The following is a 20,627-nucleotide window of genomic DNA, read 5'->3' as shown; positions in this document are numbered from 1 at the left end:
GCAGTGTGCATATCAGTGTGAAAGCAGTGTGTATTATCGGTGTATTATCAGTGTATAAGCAGTTTATAAGTAGTGTTTATTATTGGTGTATTATCAGTGTATAAGCAGTGGTTATTGTCATTGTATTATCAGTGTATTAGCAGTGTGTATAAGCAGTTTGTATTATTAGTGTATAAGCAGAGTGTATAAGCAACGTGCATTATCAGTGTATTCAGTGTGTATTATTAGTGTATAAGCAGTGTGTATTATCGGTGTATTATCAGTGTATAAGCAGTGTGTATTATCGGTGTATTAGCAGTGTCTATTAGCAGTATGTATAAGCAGTGTTTTATCAGTGTATAAGCAGTGTGTATTATCAGTGTATTAGCAGTGTGTATTATCAGTGTGTATTATCAGTGTGTATAAGCAGTGTGCATTATCAGTGTAAAAGCAGTGTGTATTAGCAGTGTGTATAAGCAGTGTGTATTATCGGTGTATTATCAGTGTATAAGCAGTGTGTATTATCGGTGTATTAGCAGTGTATTAGCAGTGTGTATTAGCAGTGTATAAGCAGTGTGTATTATCAGTGTATTAGCCGTGTGTATTATCAGTGTATTATCAGTGTATAAGCAGTGTGTATTAGCAGTGTGTATTATCAGTGTATAAGCAGTGTGTTTTATCAGTATATTAGCAGTGTGTATTATCAGTGTATTAGCAGTGTGCATTATCGGTGTATTATCAGTGTATAAGCAGTGTATAAGCAGTGTGTATTATCGGTGTATTATCAGTGTATAAGCAGTGTGTATTATCAGCGTATTAGCAGTGTGTATTATCAGTGTATAAGCAGTGTGCATATCAGTGTAAAAGCAGTGTGTATTATCGGTGTATTATCAGTGTATAAGCAGTGTGTATTATCAGCGTATTAGCAGTGTGTATTATCAGTGTATAAGCAGTGTACATATCATTGTAAAAGCAGTGTGTATTATCGGTGTATTATCAGTGTATTATCAGTGTATTAGCAGTGTGTATTATCAGTGTATAAGCAGTGTGCATATCAGTGTGAAAGCAGTGTGTATTATCGGTGTATTATCAGTGTATAAGCAGTTTATAAGTAGTGTTTATTATCGGTGTATTATCAGTGTATAAGCAGTGGTTATTGTCAGTGTATTATCAGTGTATTAGCAGTGTGTATAAGCAGTTTGTATTATTAGTGTATAAGCAGTGTGTATAAGCAAAGTGCATTATCAGTGTATTCAGTGTGTATTATTAGTGTATAAGCAGTGTGTATTATCGGTGTATTATCAGTGTATAAGCAGTGTGTATTATCGGTGTATTAGCAGTGTGTATTAGCAGTATGTATAAGCAGTGTTTTATCAGTGTATAAGCAGTGTGTATTATCAGTGTATTAGCACTGTGTATTATCAGTGTGTATTATCAGTGTGTATAAGCAGTGTGCATTATCAGTGTAAAAGCAGTGTGTATTAGCAGTGTGTATAAGCAGTGTGTATAATCGGTGTATTATCAGTGTATAAGCAGTGTGTATTATCGGTGTATTATCAGTGTATTAGCAGTGTGTATCAGCAGTGTGTATTATCAGTGTATAAGCAGTGTGTATAAGCAACGTGCATTATCAGTGTATTCAGTGTGTATCATCAGTGTATAAGCAGTGTATAAGCAGTGTGTATTATCAGTGTATTATCAGTTTATAAGCAGTGTGTATTATCAGTGTATTAGCCGTGTGTATTATCAGTGTATAAGCAGTGTGTATTAGCAGTGTGTATTATCAGTGTATAAGCAGTGTGTTTTATCAGTATATTAGCAGTGTGTATTATCAGTGTATTAGCAGTATGTATAAGCAGTTTGTATTATCAGTGTATTATAAGTGTATAAGCAGTGTGTATTATCGGTGTATTATCAGTGTATTAGCAGTGTGCAGATCAGTGTATTCAGTGTGTATTATTAGTGTATTATCAGTGTATTATCAGTGTATTAGCAGTGTATTAGCAGTGTGTATTAGCAGTGTGTATGAGCAGTGTGTATTATCAGTGTATTATCAGTGTATTAGCAGTGTATAAGCAGTGTGTATTATCAGTGTATTAGCAGTGTGTATTATCAGTGTTTTATCAGTGTACTAGCAGTGTGTATTATCAGTGTATTATCAGTGTACTATCAGTGTATTAGCAGTGTGTATTATCAGTGTATAAGCAGTGTGTATTATCAGTGTATTAGCAGTGTGTATTATCAGTGTATTATCAGTGTACTATCAGTGTATAAGCAGTGTGTATTATCAGTGTATAAGCAGTGTGCATATCAGTGTAAAAGCAGTGTGTATTATCGGTGTATTATCAGTGTATAAGCAGTGTATAAGCAGTGTGTATTATCGGTGTATTATCAGTGTATAAGCAGTGTGTATTATCAGTGTATAAGCAGTGTGCATATCAGTGTAAAAGCAGTGTGTATTATCGGTGTATTATCAGTGTATAAGCAGTTTATAAGTAGTGTGTATTATCGGTGTATTATCAGTGTATAAGCAGTGTGTATTATCGGTGTAAAAGCAGTGTGTATTATCGGTGTATTATCAGTGTATAAGCAGTGTGTATTGTCAGTGTATTATCAGTGTATTAGCAGTGTGTATAAGCAGTTTGTATTATTAGTGTATAAGCAGTGTGTATAAAAAACGTGCATTATCAGTGTATTCAGTGTGTATTATTAGTGTATAAGCAGTGTGTATTATCGGTGTATTATCAGTGTATAAGCAGTGTGTATTATCGGTGTATTAGCATTGTGTATTAGCAGTATGTATAAGCAGTGTTTTATCAGTGTATAAGCAGTGTGTATTATCAGTGTATTAGCAGTGTGTATTAGCAGTGTGTATTATCAGTGTTTATAAGCAGTGTGCATTATCAGTGTAAAAGCAGTGTGTATTAGCAGTGTGTATAAGCAGTGTGTATAATCGGTGTATTATCAGTGTATAAGCAGTGTATAAGCAGTGTGTATTATCGGTGTATTATCAGTGTATTAGCAGTGTGTATTATCAGTGTATTAGCAGTGTATTAGCAGTGTGTATTAGCAGTGTATAAGCAGTGTGTATTATCAGTGTATTATCAGTTTATAAGCAGTGTGTATTATCAGTGTATTAGCCGTGTGTATTATCAGTGTATTATCAGTGTATAAGCAGTGTGTATTAGCAGTGTGTATTATCAGTGTATAAGCAGTGTGTTTTATCAGTATATTAGCAGTGTGTATTATCAGTGTATTAGCAGTATGTATAAGCAGTTTGTATTATCAGTGTATAATAAGTGTATAAGCAGTGTGTATTATCGGTGTATTATCAGTGTAATAGCAGTGTGTATTATCAGTGTATTATCAGTGTATAAGCAATGTGCATTATCAGTGTATTCAGTGTGTATTATTAGTGTATTATCAGTGTATTAGCAGTGTGTATTAGCAGTGTGTATGAGCAGTGTGCATTATCAGTGTATTCAGTGTGTATCATCAGTGTATCATCAGTGTATAAGCAGTGTGTATTATCAGTGTATTATCATTGTATAAGCAGTGTGTATTATCGGTGTATTAGCAGTGTATTAGCAGTGTGTATTAGCAGTGTATAAGCAGTGTGTATTATCAGTGTATTATCAGTTTATAAGCAGTGTGTATTATCAGTGTATTAGCCGTGTGTATTATCAGTGTATAATAAGTGTATAAGCAGTGTGTATTATCGGTGTATTATCAGTGTAATAGCAGTGTGTATTATCAGTGTATTATCAGTGTATAAGCAATGTGCATTATCAGTGTATTCAGTGTGTATTATTAGTGTATTATCAGTGTATTAGCAGTGTGTATGAGCAGTGTGTATTATCAGTGTATTATCAGTGTATTAGCAGTGTATAAGCAGTGTGTATTATCAGTGTATTAGCAGTGTGTATTATCAGTGTTTTATCAGTGTATTAGCAGTGTGTATTATCAGTGTACTATCAGTGTATTAGCAGTGTGTATTATCAGTGTATAAGCAGTGTGCATATCAGTGTAAAAGCAGTGTGTATTATCGGTGTATTATCAGTGTATAAGCAGTGTATAAGCAGTGTGTATTATCGGTGTATTATCAGTGTATAAGCAGTGTGTATTATCAGTGTATTAGCAGTGTGTATTATCAGTGTATAAGCAGTGTGCATATCAGTGTAAAAGCAGTGTGTATTATCGGTGTATTATCAGTGTATAAGCAGTTTATAAGTAGTGTGTATTATCGGTGTATTATCAGTGTATAAGCAGTGTGCATTATCGGTGTAAAAGCAGTGTGTATTATCGGTGTATTATCAGTGTATAAGCAGTGTGTATTGTCAGTGTATTATCAGTGTATTATCAGTGTGTATAAGCAGTTTGTATTATCAGTGTATAAGCAGTGTGTATAAGCAACGTGCATTATCAGTGTATTCAGTGTGTATTATTAGTGTATAAGCAGTGTGTATTATCGGTGTATTATCAGTGTATTAGCAGTGTGTATTAACAGTATGTATAAGCAGTGTTTTATCAGTGTATAAGCAGTGTGTATTAGCAGTGTATTAGCAGTGTGTATTAGCAGTGTATTATCAGTGTATAAGCAGTTTGTATTATCGGTGTATTAGCAGTGTGTATTATCAGTGTTTTATCAGTGTATTAGCAGTGTGTATTATCAGTGTATTAGCAGTGTGTATTATCAGTGTATTATCAGTGTGTATTATCAGTGTATAAGCAGTGTGTATTATCAGTGTATTAGCAGTGTGTATTATCAGTGTATAAGCAGTGTGTATTATCAGTGTATTAGCAGTGTGTATAAGCAACTTGCATTATCAGTGTATTCAGTGTGTATTAGCAGTGTAAAAGCAGTGTGTATTAGCAGTGTGTATAAGAAGTGTGTATAATTGGTGTATTATCAGTGTATAAGCAGTGTGTATTATCGGTGTATTATCAGTGTATTAGCAGTGTGTATTATCGGTGTATTATCAGTGTATTAGCAGTGTGTATAAGCAGTGTGTATTATCAGTGTATAAGCAGTGTGTATAAGCAACTTGCATTATCAGTGTATTCAGTGTGTATCATCAGTGTATCATCAGTGTATAAGCAGTGTATAAGCAGTGTGTATTATCGGTGTATTATCAGTGTATAAGCAGTGTGTATTATCGGTGTATTATCAGTGTATTAGCAGTGTGTATTAGCAGTATGTATAAGCAGTGTTTTATCAGTGTATAAGCAGTGTGTATTATCAGTGTATTATAAGTTTATAAGCAGTGTGTATTATCAGTTTATAAGCAGTGTGTATTAGCAGTGTGTATTATCAGTGTATAAGCAGTGTGTATTATCAGTGTAATAGCAGTGTGTATTATCAGTGTGTATAAGCAGTGTGTATAATCGGTGTATTATCAGTGTATAAGCAGTGTATAAGCAGTGTTTATTATCGGTGTATTAGCAGTGTGTATAAGCAGTGTGTATTATCAGTGTATAAGCAGTGTGTATAAGCAACGTGCATTATCAGTGTATTCAGTGTGTATCATCAGCGTATCATCAGTGTATAAGCAGTGTGTATTATCGGTGTATTATCAGTGTATAAGCAGTGTGTATTATCGGTGTATTATCAGTGTATTAGCAGTATGTATAAGCAGTGTTTTATCAGTGTATAAGCAGTCAGTATTATCAGTGTATTATCAGTTTATAAGCAGTGTGTATTATCAGTTTATAAGCAGTGTGTATTATCAGTGTATTATCAGTGTATTAGTAGTGTGTATTATCAGTGTATTATCAGTGTATAAGCAGTGTGTATTAGCAGTGTGTATTATCAGTGTATAAGCAGTGTGTATTATCAGTGTATTATCAGTGTAATAGCAGTGTGTATTATCAGTGTATTATCAGTGTATAAGCAGTGTGCATTATCGGTGTATTAGCAGTGTATTAGCAGTGTGTATTATCAGTGTATTATCAGTGTGTATTAGCAGTGTGTATTAGCAGTGTTTATAAGCAGTGTGTATTATCAGTGTATAAGCAGTGTTTTATCAGTGTATTATCAGTGTATTAGCAGTGTGTATTAGCAGTGTATTAGCAGTATGTATTAGCAGTGTGTATTATCAGTGTATTAGCAGTGTGTATAAACAGTGTGTATTGTCAGTGTATTAGCAGTGTGTATTATCAGTGTATTAGCAGTGTATTAGCAGTGTGTATTATCAGTTTGTATAAGCAGTGTGCATTATCAGTGTATTCACAGTGTTTATTAGCAGTGTATTAGCAGTGTGCATAAGCAGTGTGCATTATCATTGTGTATTATGAGTGTATGCAGTGTGTATTCGCAGTGTGTATCAGCAGTGTGTATTATCAGTGTATTAGCAGTGTGTATAAGCAGTGTGCATTATCAGTGTATTCAGTGTGTATTATTAGTGTATTATCAGTGTGTATTAGCAGTGTGTATTAGCAGTGTATTAGCAGTGTGTATTATCAGTGTATTATCAGTGTGTATTATCAGTGTATAAGCAGTGTGTTTTATCAGTGTATTAGCAGTGTGTATTATCAGTGTATTATCAGTGTGTCTTATCAGTGTGTATTATCAGTGTGTATTATCAGTGTATTAGCAGTGTGCATTATCAGTGTATTAGTGTATTAGCAGTGTGTATTATCAGTGTATAAGCATTGTGTATTATCAGTGTATTAGCAGTGTGTATTATCAGTGTATAAGCAGTGTGTATTAGCAGTGTGTATTATCAGTGTATTAGCAGTGTGTATTATCAGTGTATTATCAGTGTATAAGCAGTGTGTATTATCAGTGTATAAGCAGTGTGCATTATCAGTGTATTAGTGTATTAGCAGTGTGTATTATCAGTGTATAAGCATTGTGTATTATCAGTGTATTATCAGTGTATAAGCAGTGTGTATTATCAGTGTATTAGCAGTGTGTATTATCAGTGTATAAGCAGTGTGTATTATCAGTGTAAAGGCAGTGTGTATTAGCAGTGTATTAGCAGTGTGTATTAGCAGTGTGTATAAGCAGTGTGCATTATCATTGTATTCGCAGTACTACAAGTTTTAAGCACCCTGCAGTGCAGACTCCTCCAGCGGCTGTACAGTTGGCGTTTACAGAGTCTGGACGGTCGACCCAGCTCGTCCCTCCCCGTCGTGGCGTCGATGACCTCTAACCCCTCGTCTCCTGCCGCCCAGTTCACACTGAAGTCGGGAGCTTTCCCCGGCTGGCGAGCTTCTGCGTTACTAATCCCTGAAAAAGATACACGCGTCGTTTACAAAAACCTCAAAGAAAACGCCATTCCATGAGGACGGTAGCGGAGGAGGTGGGGTCACCGCTGAGCAGAGGTCTGTTCAGGACGAAGGAGCCCGGCGGCTCTACGTCGCAGATCCTCTGGTACACGGCTCTAGAGAGGTGCTCGGCGTGGTACAGGCTGCCCACCACCACGCTGCAGAAGTAGACCGGCGGCGTGAAGAAGGTCATCAGGGAGCCCTGGAAGCCCAGCACGTTCCACCTGAGGGCCCAAAGGAGGCTGGTGACGAATGACCGGAGTAGGCGTCTCTGAAGACTCAACGGGCGGGCGGAGCCGAGGAGATGTTCGTATGTTTGGATTGAAAAAGAAGCGTTTTGGAAACGTGGAGACAGAGCATTTCTCCTAAAGTTGCGTTTCACCCATTCACATGGAGACGGAGTCGGAGCATTTTCCCCAAAGAATTCCAAAACAAACGTTTTCCAATTTAACTTGAAAACTTTTCAGAAACGGTACCTAAAATTACTTTAAGGTTCAGGTTAAAGTTAAGGTCGGGTTAGAGTTAGGTTCAGGTTAAGGTTTAGGTTAGGTTGAGGTTATGTTTGGGTTAGGGTTAGGATAAGGTTGGATTATGGTTATGGCTATGTTAAGGTTAAAGTTAAGGTCGGGTTAGAGTTAGGTTCAGGTTAAGGTCGGGTTAGAGTTAGGTTCAGGTTAAGGTTTAGGTTAGGCAAGGCAAATTTATTTATAAAACACCATTCAAACACAAGGCAATTAGGTTTGGTTGAGGTTAGGTTTGGGTTAGGTTAAGGTTGGGTTATGGTTATGTTAAGGGTAAAGTTGGGCTATGGTTATGTTAAGGTTAAAGTTAAGGTCAGGTTAGGGTTATGTTAAGGTTAAGATTGAGGTTAGGTTTGGGCTTGGTTAAGGTTGGGTTATGGTTAGGTTAAGGTTAAGGTCGGGTTCGGGTTATGTTAAAGTTAGGTTTGGGTTAGGTTAAGGTTAAGATTGAGGTTAGGTTTGGGCTTGGTTAAGGTTGGGTTATGGTTAGGTTAAGGTTAAGGTCGGGTTCGGGTTATGTTAAAGTTAGGTTTGGGTTAGGTTAAGGTTAAGATTGGGGTTAGGTTTGGGTTAGGTTAAGGTTCACTTTAATGTGATTGAACCGACCTGGCCATCTTGTCACTGCAGGACATGGCGAGCAGCCGCGGCCCCTCGTCGCCTCCGTTGCTGCAGCCAACCGGGACGGTTCCCTCGCCAGACTCCATCTTGGTGCGCAGCTGACCACGGGCCTTCCTGCTGGGACGCCTGCCTCCCTGATCTGTAACCAAAGAGGAGGCGGCATGGCGGAACAGTAAGCGGCCGCCAGCTGCTAGCTGCTAGCTGCTAACGCAAACACCCACCGTCCACTCCGACCTCGTGAGGAGAGAAGATCCGAGCGTCGCCGCACGGCGAGGTGCTGACGTACAGGTGGAACCGGACGTCCTCCTTCAGTCTGAAGCCCCGTCCGTCCTCGCTCCCTGCGAAGACGGACGTCTGCCGCTCGTCCGCGTCGCCGCTGAGCGCAAGAAACGAGTTCTGATCAGGCGAGGGCCCCGTTCCCACGATTCCCAGAGGGCCCCGGGATCCGGGCGATCTACCTGAGCAGGAGCTCCAGCTGGGAGTACAGGAAGCGGATGACGGAGCGGCGAGCTACGACCTCGGCGTGGCAGTCGTTCAGGGCCAGGCCGCGGTCGCTCGCGTGGTCGCCGCTGATGCACTTCGTCCCCGTGGAGACACAGACGACCTGAGCCTCCTTCACACCGGAGCCTGTCGTTGAAAATAACGCAGACAGTTAAAAACAACAACAACAAACTGACTCACTTTGTATGTGTAACCCGCTGAAAACAATGTAGTAAGCATGCCAGGCCACAAGTCGGTGCTGTTGGCTGTTTTGGTAATGAAACCACACAGCTACGTGCAGAGAACAACACGCTGTAAACATTTTTTTTTTTTTTTTTAAATGCAAATACACGGACATTGATATAGACAGACGGCCAAGTTGGATTGTTTTCAAAATGTTGTGTTGTCCCCCGTTTCCATAGAGTTAGAGAATTTTCTAAAAGTAGCATTTTCACTTGTTTCCATGGAGACAGAGTTGGAGCGTTTTCGAAAAGTTGTGTTTTCCCCCAGTTTCCATGGAAACAGGGTCGGAGCGTTAGTGAACACTAGTTTTCAGTCCTCAACGCCAGTTCAACGTCTTTTCCCCCAAAAAAAAAAATAAATAAAAAAAAAGGGATCAGCCAATACCTGTTGTCATGACGACGCCTGCCAGGACTTTCCGTCGTGCATGTGGAGACGTGAGATCATCCGTCAGTTCACTGAACTTTTCGATGACTAAACGAGAAACTGTGTCAGCCAGGACCTGAGGAGAGAAAAAACGTTGGTCTGAGAAAAATGAACCGAGCAGTTTTGTGGGTTTCCCCCTGCTGACTGTCCCCTACCTGAGGTCGGTCGACAGGAAGTTACTGACCCCCCCCTCCGTACGTACCTGAGGTCGGTCGACAGGAAGTTACTGACCTCCCCTCCGTACGTACCTGAGGTCGGTCGACAGGAAGTTACTGACCCCCCCTCCGTACGTACCTGAGGTCGGTCGACAGGAAGTTACTGACCTCCCTCCGTACGTACCTGAGGTCGGTCGACAGGAAGTTACTGACCTCCCTCCGTACGTACCTGAGGCGGCAGGTGAAGCTGCAGACCTTCTCTGGCGACGGGTCGTCTGGACGGTTCCTGGTCCAGCTGCAGATGAAACATGGCCGACAGAGCAGCCTGGGCCGCCCGGGCCTTGGCCAGCCTCTTGTTCCGCCCTGAACCCTGGAAGGTCCGGGTATCTACCGTCAACGACACCACGAAGTTCTTGGCGTGGCTCTGCCCGCTTTCCGACAGGAAGTGGTACTTGAGGCCGGGCCGACGCTCGTTGAGGATCATGATGGGGTTCTTGGGGCTAGCTGCTGCGGCGAGGGCGGAGGGTCGCGGCGGGAAGGAGAGCTGGGGCGGGTCGGGCTCCACGGAGAAGCCGGAGTCCGCGGGGCTATAGAAGGGGTCGTTGGCGGGAGCGGACGTCTCGAAAGCGTTGAAGAGCACGTGCGAGAAGTCGGCCCGGTCCGAGGTGAAGTCCGTGAGGACGGACGGAGTCCCGCCCATCGCCGCGTGCGCTTCAGAGGCGTTGGGGAACTGGACGAAGGAGCGCAGCGCCTTCTCCGCCGCGTTCAGCTTGGCCTTCTTCTTGGTGGGCCCCGAACCCTCGAACAGCTGACCGTTGACCTCCACGCTCATCACGAAGACCGGCGCGTGGACCGGGCCGCTCTGGGACCGGAGTCCGTACTGGAGCCCCGGCTTCATCTCGTTCAGCTGCATCAGGGCGTTCTTGGGCGCCACGAGTCCGGGGACCTTCTTTCGCTTCTTGGGCTTGTACCCGTGTGGATGTGAGCGCCTGTTGTTGCCCTCTTCTAACGGACGCTTCGTCCCGCCGCCGCCGCCGCCGTTAGCCTCGGCCGTGGCGGCCTGTTTGGAGAAGACCTGGTCCAAGTTCTGGTTCTCCTTAATGTCGGCGCCTCGGGAACCTGCAAGTACCCAGAGAGAGAAACTGACAAGGCCTTCGAAGCGTCAGCACAGACTGGAGTTTTTTTAAAGTACCAATGCGAGTACTAATCTTTCGCGACTTGCTGAGGACCAGTGCCTTAAGTGGGCCGGTACCTCTCAGCGTACCAGAACTGTTTATCACGCGTATGGCGTGTACCAGAACTTTCTCTGGCTTTCATCCAAAGTTCACAGCTTCTACTGTAATAGTTCCCAACAGTCGCCCCCTGCTGGAAGCTCAGTGCTTCACTGAGCATGTGCAGAACTACTAGTTACTATGGCCGTGGGGTGACTGACAAGTAGCAGTGTTTCAGAACAGTTTTATTTTTCCGTTTCCATGGAGACGGACATGGGCATTTTCCTTTCTTTTTTTGTGTTTTCAAAAAGTTGCATTTTATCTGTTGCCATGTAGACGGAGTGTTTTCAAAAAGTCGTTTTTCTTTTTATTTACATGGAGATGGAGTGTTTTCTTTTTTTTCCTCTCTTTTAAAAAATTTTTGTTGTTTGTTTTGTTTTGCAAACAAAAGAGACTCAAAAGAGTCTTTTCAAAAAGTTGTTTTCCCCATTTCCACAGAGGTGGAGTGTTTTCTTTTTTCTTTCTTTCTCTTAATCTTTTTCTTTCTTTTTTCATTTTGGTTGTTTTTTTTTGGTTTTGTTTTGAGAATAAAGAAAACAAAAAAGTTGCGTGTCATCCGTTTCCATGGAGACGGAGCGTTTTCAAAAAGTTGCGTTTCACCTGTTTCCATGGAGACGGCGTGTTCCCAAGAAGTTGTGCTTTCAGTGACTCTGAGTAACGTAGTGGTGTAAACCGACCCCCCCCCCCCCCCCCCCCCAAAAAAAAAACAAGCTGAACCCTAAACTGTGACGTGGCCTTCCGGAGACAGAGAGGATCAAACAGCGCCCCCTGGAGGACAGAAGGACACACGGTAAAGTGTGATGGTACGTACTCATGCTTTCTGCTCCGTCGCCTCAGATGACCAACGACTTGGTTCTGGTTCCGCCTGCAGGGAAACACAGAACCTCTCCGTCACTCACCGTGTCTTCCTCGAGGAAAACGTATCGTTTGTTTCGAGCTTCCAAATAAAAACATTCTCACGAAAACCAAATAACAACGATGTCAACACGGAGCCAATTGTCCCTGAAACCTTCTGTTTGCAACACGAAGAGAAAACGTCCCAGCAAACAGGTGCATTATGGGGGTTTTTTTTACACCCCGACAGGCTTTGAGACGACTTTGATGGGACGGAGGGAGCGCGCTTTCGAAAACCCGCTCGGGTCCCGGGTCCACTAGTCCTGGAGCTCCTGTAACAAACACCGAGCGTGAAATAAGAACATCAGTGTTTTTAAAATTTATTCTACAATTTGGAGAAATTTCAGGCCATGATGACGAAAGGGAATTTTTTTTCTTTGCAATGAATTTAGTTTATTGTTTAAATTTAAATTTACACATATTCCATAAAATAAATATTATAATAAAAGGTTAAGATTATTATTAAGACTCTTATTTTTAGGTCAACTAACATTTTATACACACACACACACACACACACACACACACACACACACACACACACACACACACACAGACAGTTAAATTATATTAAAGAGAATAAAGAAGGTAGAAATCTTTTTATTAAATATATATAATAAATATCCATATATAGTTATAGAGACGTTTCTTAATTATTGATTTGCTCCAAAGAAAATAAAACACAGGAAATACGCACACACAAAAAATTCATTTATTAATCCAGGTAAAATCAATTTGTTTTCCTGATTCAGGTTGCACAGGAGATTTAAATAATCCCACTTCTAATCTGATAGATTATTTCAAAAGGAAGAAATGCTGAAATCTTTTTCTTTTTCTAATCTTCAGTTGTAGAGCTGAATGGAGTCTAAATGGAATGTCTGGGTTGAATAAAATAAAAGTATATAAGCGTCTTTGATTAAAATTTTATTTCTATTATTAGAAGATTCTTTAACATTTTTTAACAATATTACACACGATCACATTAAGAACCTTTTTTTTTTTTAAACATTTTCAACATTGTCACAGATTAATTTATAGTTTTCTTCATAAATGAATGAACATTTATCATCATCATCATCATCATTTCTAGAATGAAGTTAGGATTATTGTAAAAACGACACACGGATCTATTTGGTGGAAGTTTTTGAAATGAACTCACCGGACGCTCCGTGCTGCGGGATGAAGAGACAAAGATGGTGTGAGTCCTCTCCTCCGGCGGAGAATCTTCATCTCCTCATTGGAGGAGGAGGAGGAGGAGGAGGAGGAGGGTGGAGAAGAGATCAACAGGAAGGGGAGGATGAGGAGGAGGAGTAGTAAGAGGAATCAGAGGATCGGGAGGAGGATGAAGAGGAAGCGGGAACTTCATTGACCAAATAGGAAACGCACACTGTGAAGCACGGCGGAGGCAGCATCATGTTCAGTCTGTTGTGTTCCTCCCAATCAGTCCTACCTCTTTGGTTCCTCCCCGTCTTTCCCCGCCACGTGGTTCCTAAATAATTCCTACCCATCGTCCCTACCGGTCCTTCCTACCTCTGGTTTTTGTTTGGTTCCTACCCGCTTGGTTCCTAAAAGTTTGGGTCTTACCAGTTTGGTTCCTGCCCACTTGGTTCCTACCCATTTGGTTCCTACAAGTTTGGTTCCTACTGGTTTGGTTCCCACAAGTTTGGTTCCTGTCTGCTTGGTTCCAACCGGTTTGGTTCCTACAAGTTTGGTTCCTACCAGTTTGGTTCCAACTGGTTTGGTTCCTACAAGTTTGGTTCCTACTGGTTTGGTTCCCACAAGTTTGGTTCCTGCCTGCTTGGGTCCAACCGGTTTGGTTCCTACCAGTTTGGTTCCTAAAAGTTTGGTTCCTACCCGTTTGGTTCCTACAAGTTTGGGTCCTACCCGTTTGGTTCCTACAAGTTTGGGTCCTACCGGTTTGGTTCCTACAAGTTTGGTTCCTAAAAGTTTGGGTCCTACCCGTTTGGTTCCTACCATCTCTACCTACTTGGTTCCCACCTGCTTTTTTCCTACCAGCTTAGTTCCGACCCGTCTTTCCGTACCATGCGGTTCCTCTCCATTATCCCTACTCCTGTGGTCGATCCGTTTAGTTCCTGATTATATAAAAACATTTCAAAAACAATGAATCCGTTTCTTTCCACTTCACATTGTGACGACCGGCCACAAAAATACCCAATGAAATAAATGTGCAACATGACAAAGTGCAGAAAAGTGTATTAATGCTTTTCTAAGTTCCTGCAGAAGACGAAGAACGTGGCGAACTGGGGACCCGTCAAGTGTTCTGCAGAAAGAACCGAGCTGCGTCGGGGAGAACCTCCGGCGTTCTGCAGAAAGCTGCTAACAAAGAGAGCTGATGACTTTAATTTGACACTGAGCGTCTCATCAATTATTCATGGGTACTAATGGCTGACGGAACACCGGCAGTATTGATCAGGTTCTTCCTCCACCGCCCCACTCTGGTTCTTCTCTCCTCCTGCTCATTCTTCACTTCCTCTCTGGTTCCTCTTCCATCTGGATGCGAGACGTCACGGATTCGTCAAATGAAGGAGCCTGAAGATGAAAAAAAAAAAAAAAAAAAAAACAGCGGGTCCTTCACGTCGTGAACTTTAATCTGAACCAGAACACGATCCGTCACACTGTACAAGTTTGACCAAACTCAGAATATGAGAACAACAAAAAAAAACATCGAACCCTTCGAGATATTTGAACTAATCAGTCACGTTATGATTGAGAATTTGAGTCTCTGAAGACGATCCGGTCTAGAGTAGATAGAAAATATGTCTCCAGAGATCAGACGTTCTTCTGCCGGTCGTCAGATTCAAGGCATGGAGAACCGATCGGTTCCTCCTCAGGGAATCGTCGTCGTCGCCGTTCTTCGTCGCCCGAGAGACGAGAACGTTCGGTTTGTGTGGGAGCTTCCGGAGCTCCTTCTCCTCCGAGGATCGTCTCGTCCACCTCCTGCGGGAAGTCGCGGGAGCAGGAAGTCGGCTCCTGGCGGGAGTGCTGCTCGCTACGCTCGCTCGCGTTTCGCTGGGCGGACGCTAGCTGGGCCTGTGCTCTTCCTCCTGCCTCATCCTCTTCCTCAGCTGCTCGCCGATGTCCAGCAGGGGGTTGGTCTTGGTGGAGAGCGTCTTCAGGGAGTCGGCGAAGAGGCCGCGCTCCGCTTCCCTGCAGGTACAGCAAAGTTAGCGTTAGACAGCGGCCCAGTGCTACGATGCGGTGCTACACCGCAACGCGGCGTTCAGCGAGGGGAAGCGGCTTACAGGAGTTTCCGTTTCTGGGTGGGCTTCATCTGGCTGAAGTCGGTGGGCGTGGCTCTCTTCACCCTGACAAACCAAACAGTGGAGATGAAAGAATGAATCTGTAAACATGGAGAGGAAAAGTTCTGAAGTGTTTTCCTTCAAAATAAACCTTCCTTCATCAACTCGGGTTCAGTGATGCTTCCTGGTTGTTTTCGAAATTTTGGTTAAAACTAAAATAAAATGGAGCTAAATTTCTGTTTTAGCGTAATTGTATCGTAATGCAGCTGGCGGCGTTTCGCGGCATCACCACGGCGTTACGAGGCATCACCACGGCGTTACGAGGCATCACCACGGCGTTACGAGGCATCACCACGGCGTTACGAGGCATCACCACGGCGTTACGAGGCATCACCACGGCGTTTCGCGGCAGCACCACGGCGTTACGAGGCATCACCACGGCGTTACGAGGCATCACCACGGCGTTACGAGGCAGCACCACGGCGTTACGAGGCAGCACCACGGCGTTACGAGGCAGCACCACGGCGTTACGAGGCAGCACCACGGCGTTACGAGGCAGCACCACGGCGTTACGAGGCAGCATCACGGCGTTACGCAGCAGCATTAGGCGGCATCATCGCGGCGTTACGCGGGAGCATCATGGCGTTGCGCGTGGTGGCATTGCGCGGCAGTATTGCGCGGCAGCATCACGGCGTTACGCGGCAGCGTCACGGTGTTACGCTGTAGCGTCACGCCGCAATGTCGCAGCGCTACAGCGTTACGAGTAAAGAAACTTTTTCAACGCTGATTCCTTAACGCATTATCAGGTTTGGGGATTTGTTACTGCGTTCTGACTTCTGGGCCTCGTTTGACCTCCTGCTGTGAAATGTGCTGATGGGAATCAGCCGCCCCTCCTCCTCTTCCTCTTCCTCCTCCTCCTCACTCACGGTTTGGTCTTCCTGCTCTTGCGGCGAGCGGTGGGGCCCGTGGCGGCGGCGGGGGCGATCAGCTGACAGAGCTCTGGCAGGGCGTCGGCCAGCGGCCGCATGTCCCCGACCACCGGCGTGGCTCGCCTCTGAGCCTCCGCCCGCTGCCTCTCCTTGGTCTGGATGATGGTGCTGATCTCTGCGGGGCAGAAGATTAAACTCACGTTTAAATTCCCGGCGCTGTCACTTCCTGTCCGTTCCTGGAAGCCGCCGGCCTCCATTACTGCAGCGCAGACACACATCGGGCCATTAGCGCTAATTATACACCGACGGTGGAGTCGAGTTACTGTTACTTCATCTGGATTATTGGACACGAGACAGCAGGGCGGTGTTAGAATTACACTCAATGATGAGGAACTAATGACGCTGGAACCTTCTAGAACCTTCTAGAACCTTTTAGAACCTGCTCCGGCCAGCCTGCGTCTGAATCGGACGGAGAGAATAAAACGATAAACTCACTGCTGAGCCAGCGGTCTCTCCTCTCCTTCATCTTCTCTTTCTTCGACTTGCTTTTCTTCTCTTCAGGGTCTGTCAACACACGTTTTGTTTCAGTGTGTTTCCGGGGAAACAAACAAACAAACAAACAAACAGTATTCAGGATTTCTTAGGCCTCGTTTACGTTTCATTTCCACGGAAACGTCAGAAAAACAGTGAAAACGATCGGGTGCCGGTTTTGTAATGAAACCACACACACACACACACGTGTACAAACAATAGACTAGGAACATTAAATTGTGTTTTCCTTACACGGAGTGTGTGCATTCTCAAAGAGTTTAGTTTCGCCCCGTTTCCATGGAAACAGAATCAAAGCGTTTTCAAAAAGTTGCGATACCCCCCCCCACCCCGTTTCCACGGAGACGGAGTTTGAATGTTTTCTAACGGCTGCATTTCCCCCCCCCCCGTTTCCACGGAAATGGAATGTTCACAAAAAGTCTTTTACCCCCGTTTCCATGGAGACTGAATGTTTTCAAAAACTCACATTTTCGTCCATTTCCACGAGGACGGCGTTTGAACGTTTTCAAAAAGTTGCACCCCACACACACACACACACACTTTTTTCCCACTTGAAATGGTTGCGCTGTGAGCGGGGCCTAACCCACACCACCGTTACACAGACGTCTTTACCCCTCGACCGAGGCCACCAGGGGGACGGACCGGAGAATTATTAGTAGTATTCTAAAAACATTTTTAAAAAGTCTCTGGCTGTGAAAACAGAAAATATTCTTGATGAGTTTTCGTTCGGTTCTTGATTAGAACAGCCGATGAAATGTGTCAGAGGGTGCAGGAAGGTGAGGAGGATGTAATCACAGCTATCTGCCGTCCGTCTCACACAGGAAAGACGATGCCCCACACACACACACACACACACACACACACACACACACACACACACACACACACACACACACACACACACACACACACACACACACACACACACACACACACACACACACACACACACACACACACACACACACACACACACACACACACACACACACACACACACACACACACACACACACACACACACACACACACACACACACACACACACACACACACACACAGAAACCCGAGCCCCCCCCTGCAGACCTCAGCACATCACTTGTTGTTCTCTGTGCGGTGGAAGATAAGAATCAGCCTGTCTGAACATTGCAGATGAGATTTAAACACCATTCAACACGCTCATAGGGAACGGTCCACTCCGCTGCTCCACCGCGCCGCCCCCGGGATCAAACCCCACCCCGCTGCCCCAGCGTGCCGCCTTTTACACCGATGGTCTTTCAACGTCGGGGTACATACAAAACATCGCATTAATGAAGTGTCACAGGTACAATATAGATATATTCCATAGTTTTTACAGTTTTTTTTATTTGTCACCTCCGCATCTTCTTTCTTTTTCTTGCCGTCTTTTTTCTTCTTTCCTCCTTTTTCTATTTTCTTCTTTATTCTTTTTTTAATCCCCCCTTTTGCTTTGTTTTACTCTTAATTATTTTCCCTCTTTTCATCTAATTTTACTATTATTTTCCTCAAACTAGGGCTCACTGTTTTGCCTTTTTTTAAAACATTTTTTGATCAAAATCAGTGTTGAGGAATGCAACTTGAATCAAGATGAAAACAAACTGTTTCTCTGCATGACGTATTGGGGAAGCTTCACAGAGCTGCTCTGGAGGTGGAGGGAGTCACTGAAACTTTAACAATATGTCATGGAAATAAACATTTTCTTTGGATATTTTAATTCGATTTGCATTCCACAATTAGAATTAAATCAACACAAATGTTAAAGAGAAAAAAATAAAAAAAAGAATGAAAACGACCTCGTGTGTGCGTGTGTGTGTGTGTGTGTGTGTGTGTGTGTGTGTGTGTGTGTGTGTGTGTGTGTGTGTGTGTGTGTGTGTGTCACACCAACAAGCTCTATGCGCCACCCAGTGGTCACACCAGGAAGTACGCCACGGTCTAATGCAGTCCTGACATAATGAGGCGGGAGACATTTCACTCCGGCAGGACGGCGGCGGCCAGACGCTGATTTCAAGTGGAACCCAACAACTTTTGGTGCGTTGACGCGACAATGTTGCTCAGAGTCTATGAAAACCCAACTTTTTGAAAACACCCCAACTCTATGGGAAGTGGGGAGAAGGCAACGTTTTGAAAAAAACGCTCCGTCTCCATGGAAACGAGGAAAAACCTGTCTGGAGCCCTGCCACTGGTCATGTGCGTCGCGGCTGTAGTGAACAGTTCAACTCCATCATCTTCATTGAAACGTCGTCATGGCAACACACTCTCTGTGTAAATGCTTTAACAACCCAAAGCCTCCCTTTGATTTAAACAAAACATGGTGCGATAAATATCTGGAAGGTTTCCAGGACTTCTTACCTTTCTTCGCTGCTGTTTGAACCTCTGGAGTCTCCTCAAACTTCAGGGTTTGGACCAGAGCTTCTGGAGTGATTCTGGTTCCTGCAAAGATCCCGGAGGGGAAGGAGATGCCTGTCAGGGCCTGTGGAAATAAACAGCAGAAATTACTATTATTACATAGTTCTTGGACAACGAAGAAGCTGCGGCGACCGGCGCTGATGCAATCGAGTATGGCCTTTTCCCTTTCCAGAGCAATACCATTCGACAAAAATAGTCCAAAATATAGGGAGATAACGTCGCGGTAACCCGCCACTTAGCAGAAGAGATGGCCCCCGTTAGTGTGGTTGAAAAGTCTGGATTCAGAAAACTCATCAACACACTTGACCTAAGATGTAATCTGTAATGTTAATAATAATAATAACAATAATAATGCTAATTAAATATGAGCAAGAATGTTTTAATGTAGACACAGAATCGTCATGCTGGTGTGATTGCATGCATCAAGAGAGTTGATTTCAGGCTAAAAGCAAAATATCTCGATATATATTGTGTATTGTGGTATGGCCTAAGAATATTGAGATATTAATAAAAGGGTAAATCGCCCCGCCGTACGTTGAAGGTACAAAAATCATCCTGGATAATGAAAACATGCGTGTCGTGAAAATGTGTTGACGATACACCGAGTTGTGGTTATTTTGATAGTGGAAATATCATCAATAGAAGTGATGGAGTCGAGGATCCTCATCCAAGATGGCCGCCACACTGCTACATGAGCTATTGTGTATTTACATACAAGTCTGTCTCCAAACAAACACACACACTTCTATGTTGAATGACTCCAGAAGCTCTCCACGGTATCGTTATATTAAATGTCATTTATTTCATTGTGATTCTCACTGGACAGTCACCACTGCACCGAGGTAAGATCATCCTGTCACCACTGTCAGTGGACAGTGACCAGAGGAAGTCGGTCACCAGTTAACAGGGGAACCAGTTAATTCGAAACACCAGAGCATTTAAAAATCCAGAGTCTGGGCGAGTTAGTGGACGTCAACGAGATGTCAATGGCTATTTTGGACTAATGTGGAGTAATTGCAGACCTGTGGAGCTCCGCCTGGAGCCTGGCTCGTGTCTCCAGAGCCTCCTGGAGCCCCTCCGCCGCTTCCCGGAGCCCCTCCGCAGCCGCTCGGAGCTCCAGCGGACACTCCTGGAGGCTTTGCTCCGCTCCCAGGGAGGTTGTCTGGGCTGAGCAGCTTCACCGCGTCCTGGTGGAGCTTCTGCCGCACGCGTTTAATCTTCCCCACCATGTTGACGTGGTTCAATCACAGTCACACTGCACGTGTTTGTCGGAGAAGAAGAAAGCACCAGCAGCCGAGGCACTTCCGGTTGTAAGCGGAACACGTCCGGTTTTAAGTGCAACACTTCCGGTTAGCTGCGGGGAACAAAAAGCACAATAATCAAACTGCACGGATCCATCAAATATCTAAACTGTTGCTATTTTAATGTACATACGCCATGCCGGAATTATTTTATTTTATTTCATTTTTTTTTATTATAGTTTATTTTAATGTTGTTTGTATGCCTTTGACGCCCCCTAGCGTTTGGTCTGTTTATAGTTCTCTACAAGAGTTCGTATTTTGTATTAATCCCCCCAAAAAAACTACACAACAAACACAACACAATGGTGTAG

General features: G+C 43.5%; 2 protein-coding genes across 2 annotated transcripts in view; both read right to left on the bottom strand.

Annotated features, from left to right (window-relative positions):
• adarb1a (adenosine deaminase RNA specific B1a) overlaps positions 1-13,913 on the bottom strand; it is a gene marked incomplete at both ends in the record, with an annotated part of 32,191 nt that extends 18,278 nt beyond the window's left edge. The window contains 9 exons of the mRNA XM_080493601.1: positions 7,032-7,210; positions 7,294-7,472; positions 8,376-8,526; positions 8,609-8,763; positions 8,846-9,014; positions 9,495-9,609; positions 9,918-10,807; positions 13,013-13,025; positions 13,896-13,913. Coding sequence (XP_080349727.1) covers positions 7,032-7,210; positions 7,294-7,472; positions 8,376-8,526; positions 8,609-8,763; positions 8,846-9,014; positions 9,495-9,609; positions 9,918-10,807; positions 13,013-13,025; positions 13,896-13,913 — 1,869 coding nt within the window. The remainder of the gene's footprint in view (positions 1-7,031; positions 7,211-7,293; positions 7,473-8,375; positions 8,527-8,608; positions 8,764-8,845; positions 9,015-9,494; positions 9,610-9,917; positions 10,808-13,012; positions 13,026-13,895) is intronic.
• Positions 13,914-14,440: 527 nt separating this feature from the next.
• slx9 (SLX9 ribosome biogenesis factor) lies at positions 14,441-20,354 on the bottom strand. Its single transcript, XM_080493620.1, has 6 exons — positions 20,038-20,354; positions 18,959-19,079; positions 16,538-16,606; positions 16,040-16,217; positions 15,117-15,179; positions 14,441-15,021 (listed from the first exon to the last, which is right to left on the bottom strand). The coding sequence occupies exons 1-6, from the start codon at positions 20,242-20,244 to the stop codon at positions 14,895-14,897; spliced, it is 765 nt and encodes a 254-aa protein (XP_080349746.1). The 5' UTR covers positions 20,245-20,354; the 3' UTR covers positions 14,441-14,894.
• Positions 20,355-20,627: the final 273 nt, after the last annotated feature.

This window comes from Lipophrys pholis (genome assembly GCF_963383615.2).
Source record: "Lipophrys pholis genome assembly, contig: SUPER_23_unloc_1, whole genome shotgun sequence".
In the NCBI taxonomy this organism is placed as follows: domain Eukaryota; kingdom Metazoa; phylum Chordata; class Actinopteri; order Blenniiformes; family Blenniidae; genus Lipophrys; species Lipophrys pholis.
Note: the sequence above shows the minus strand (reverse complement) of the source record. Positions and strands in the feature narration are given on the sequence as shown.

Coding starts and splice junctions, on each gene's coding strand:
- slx9 (XM_080493620.1), bottom strand. CDS start 20,244: ATGGTGGGGAAGATTAAACGCGTGCGGCAGAAGCTCCACCAGGACGCG. Junction 19,080..20,037: donor CTCCAGGCGGAGCTCCACAG/GTCTGCAATTAC, acceptor TTATTTCCACAG/GCCCTGACAGGCATCTCCTT. Junction 16,607..18,958: donor TCAAACAGCAGCGAAGAAAG/GTAAGAAGTCCT, acceptor GTGTGTTGACAG/ACCCTGAAGAGAAGAAAAGC.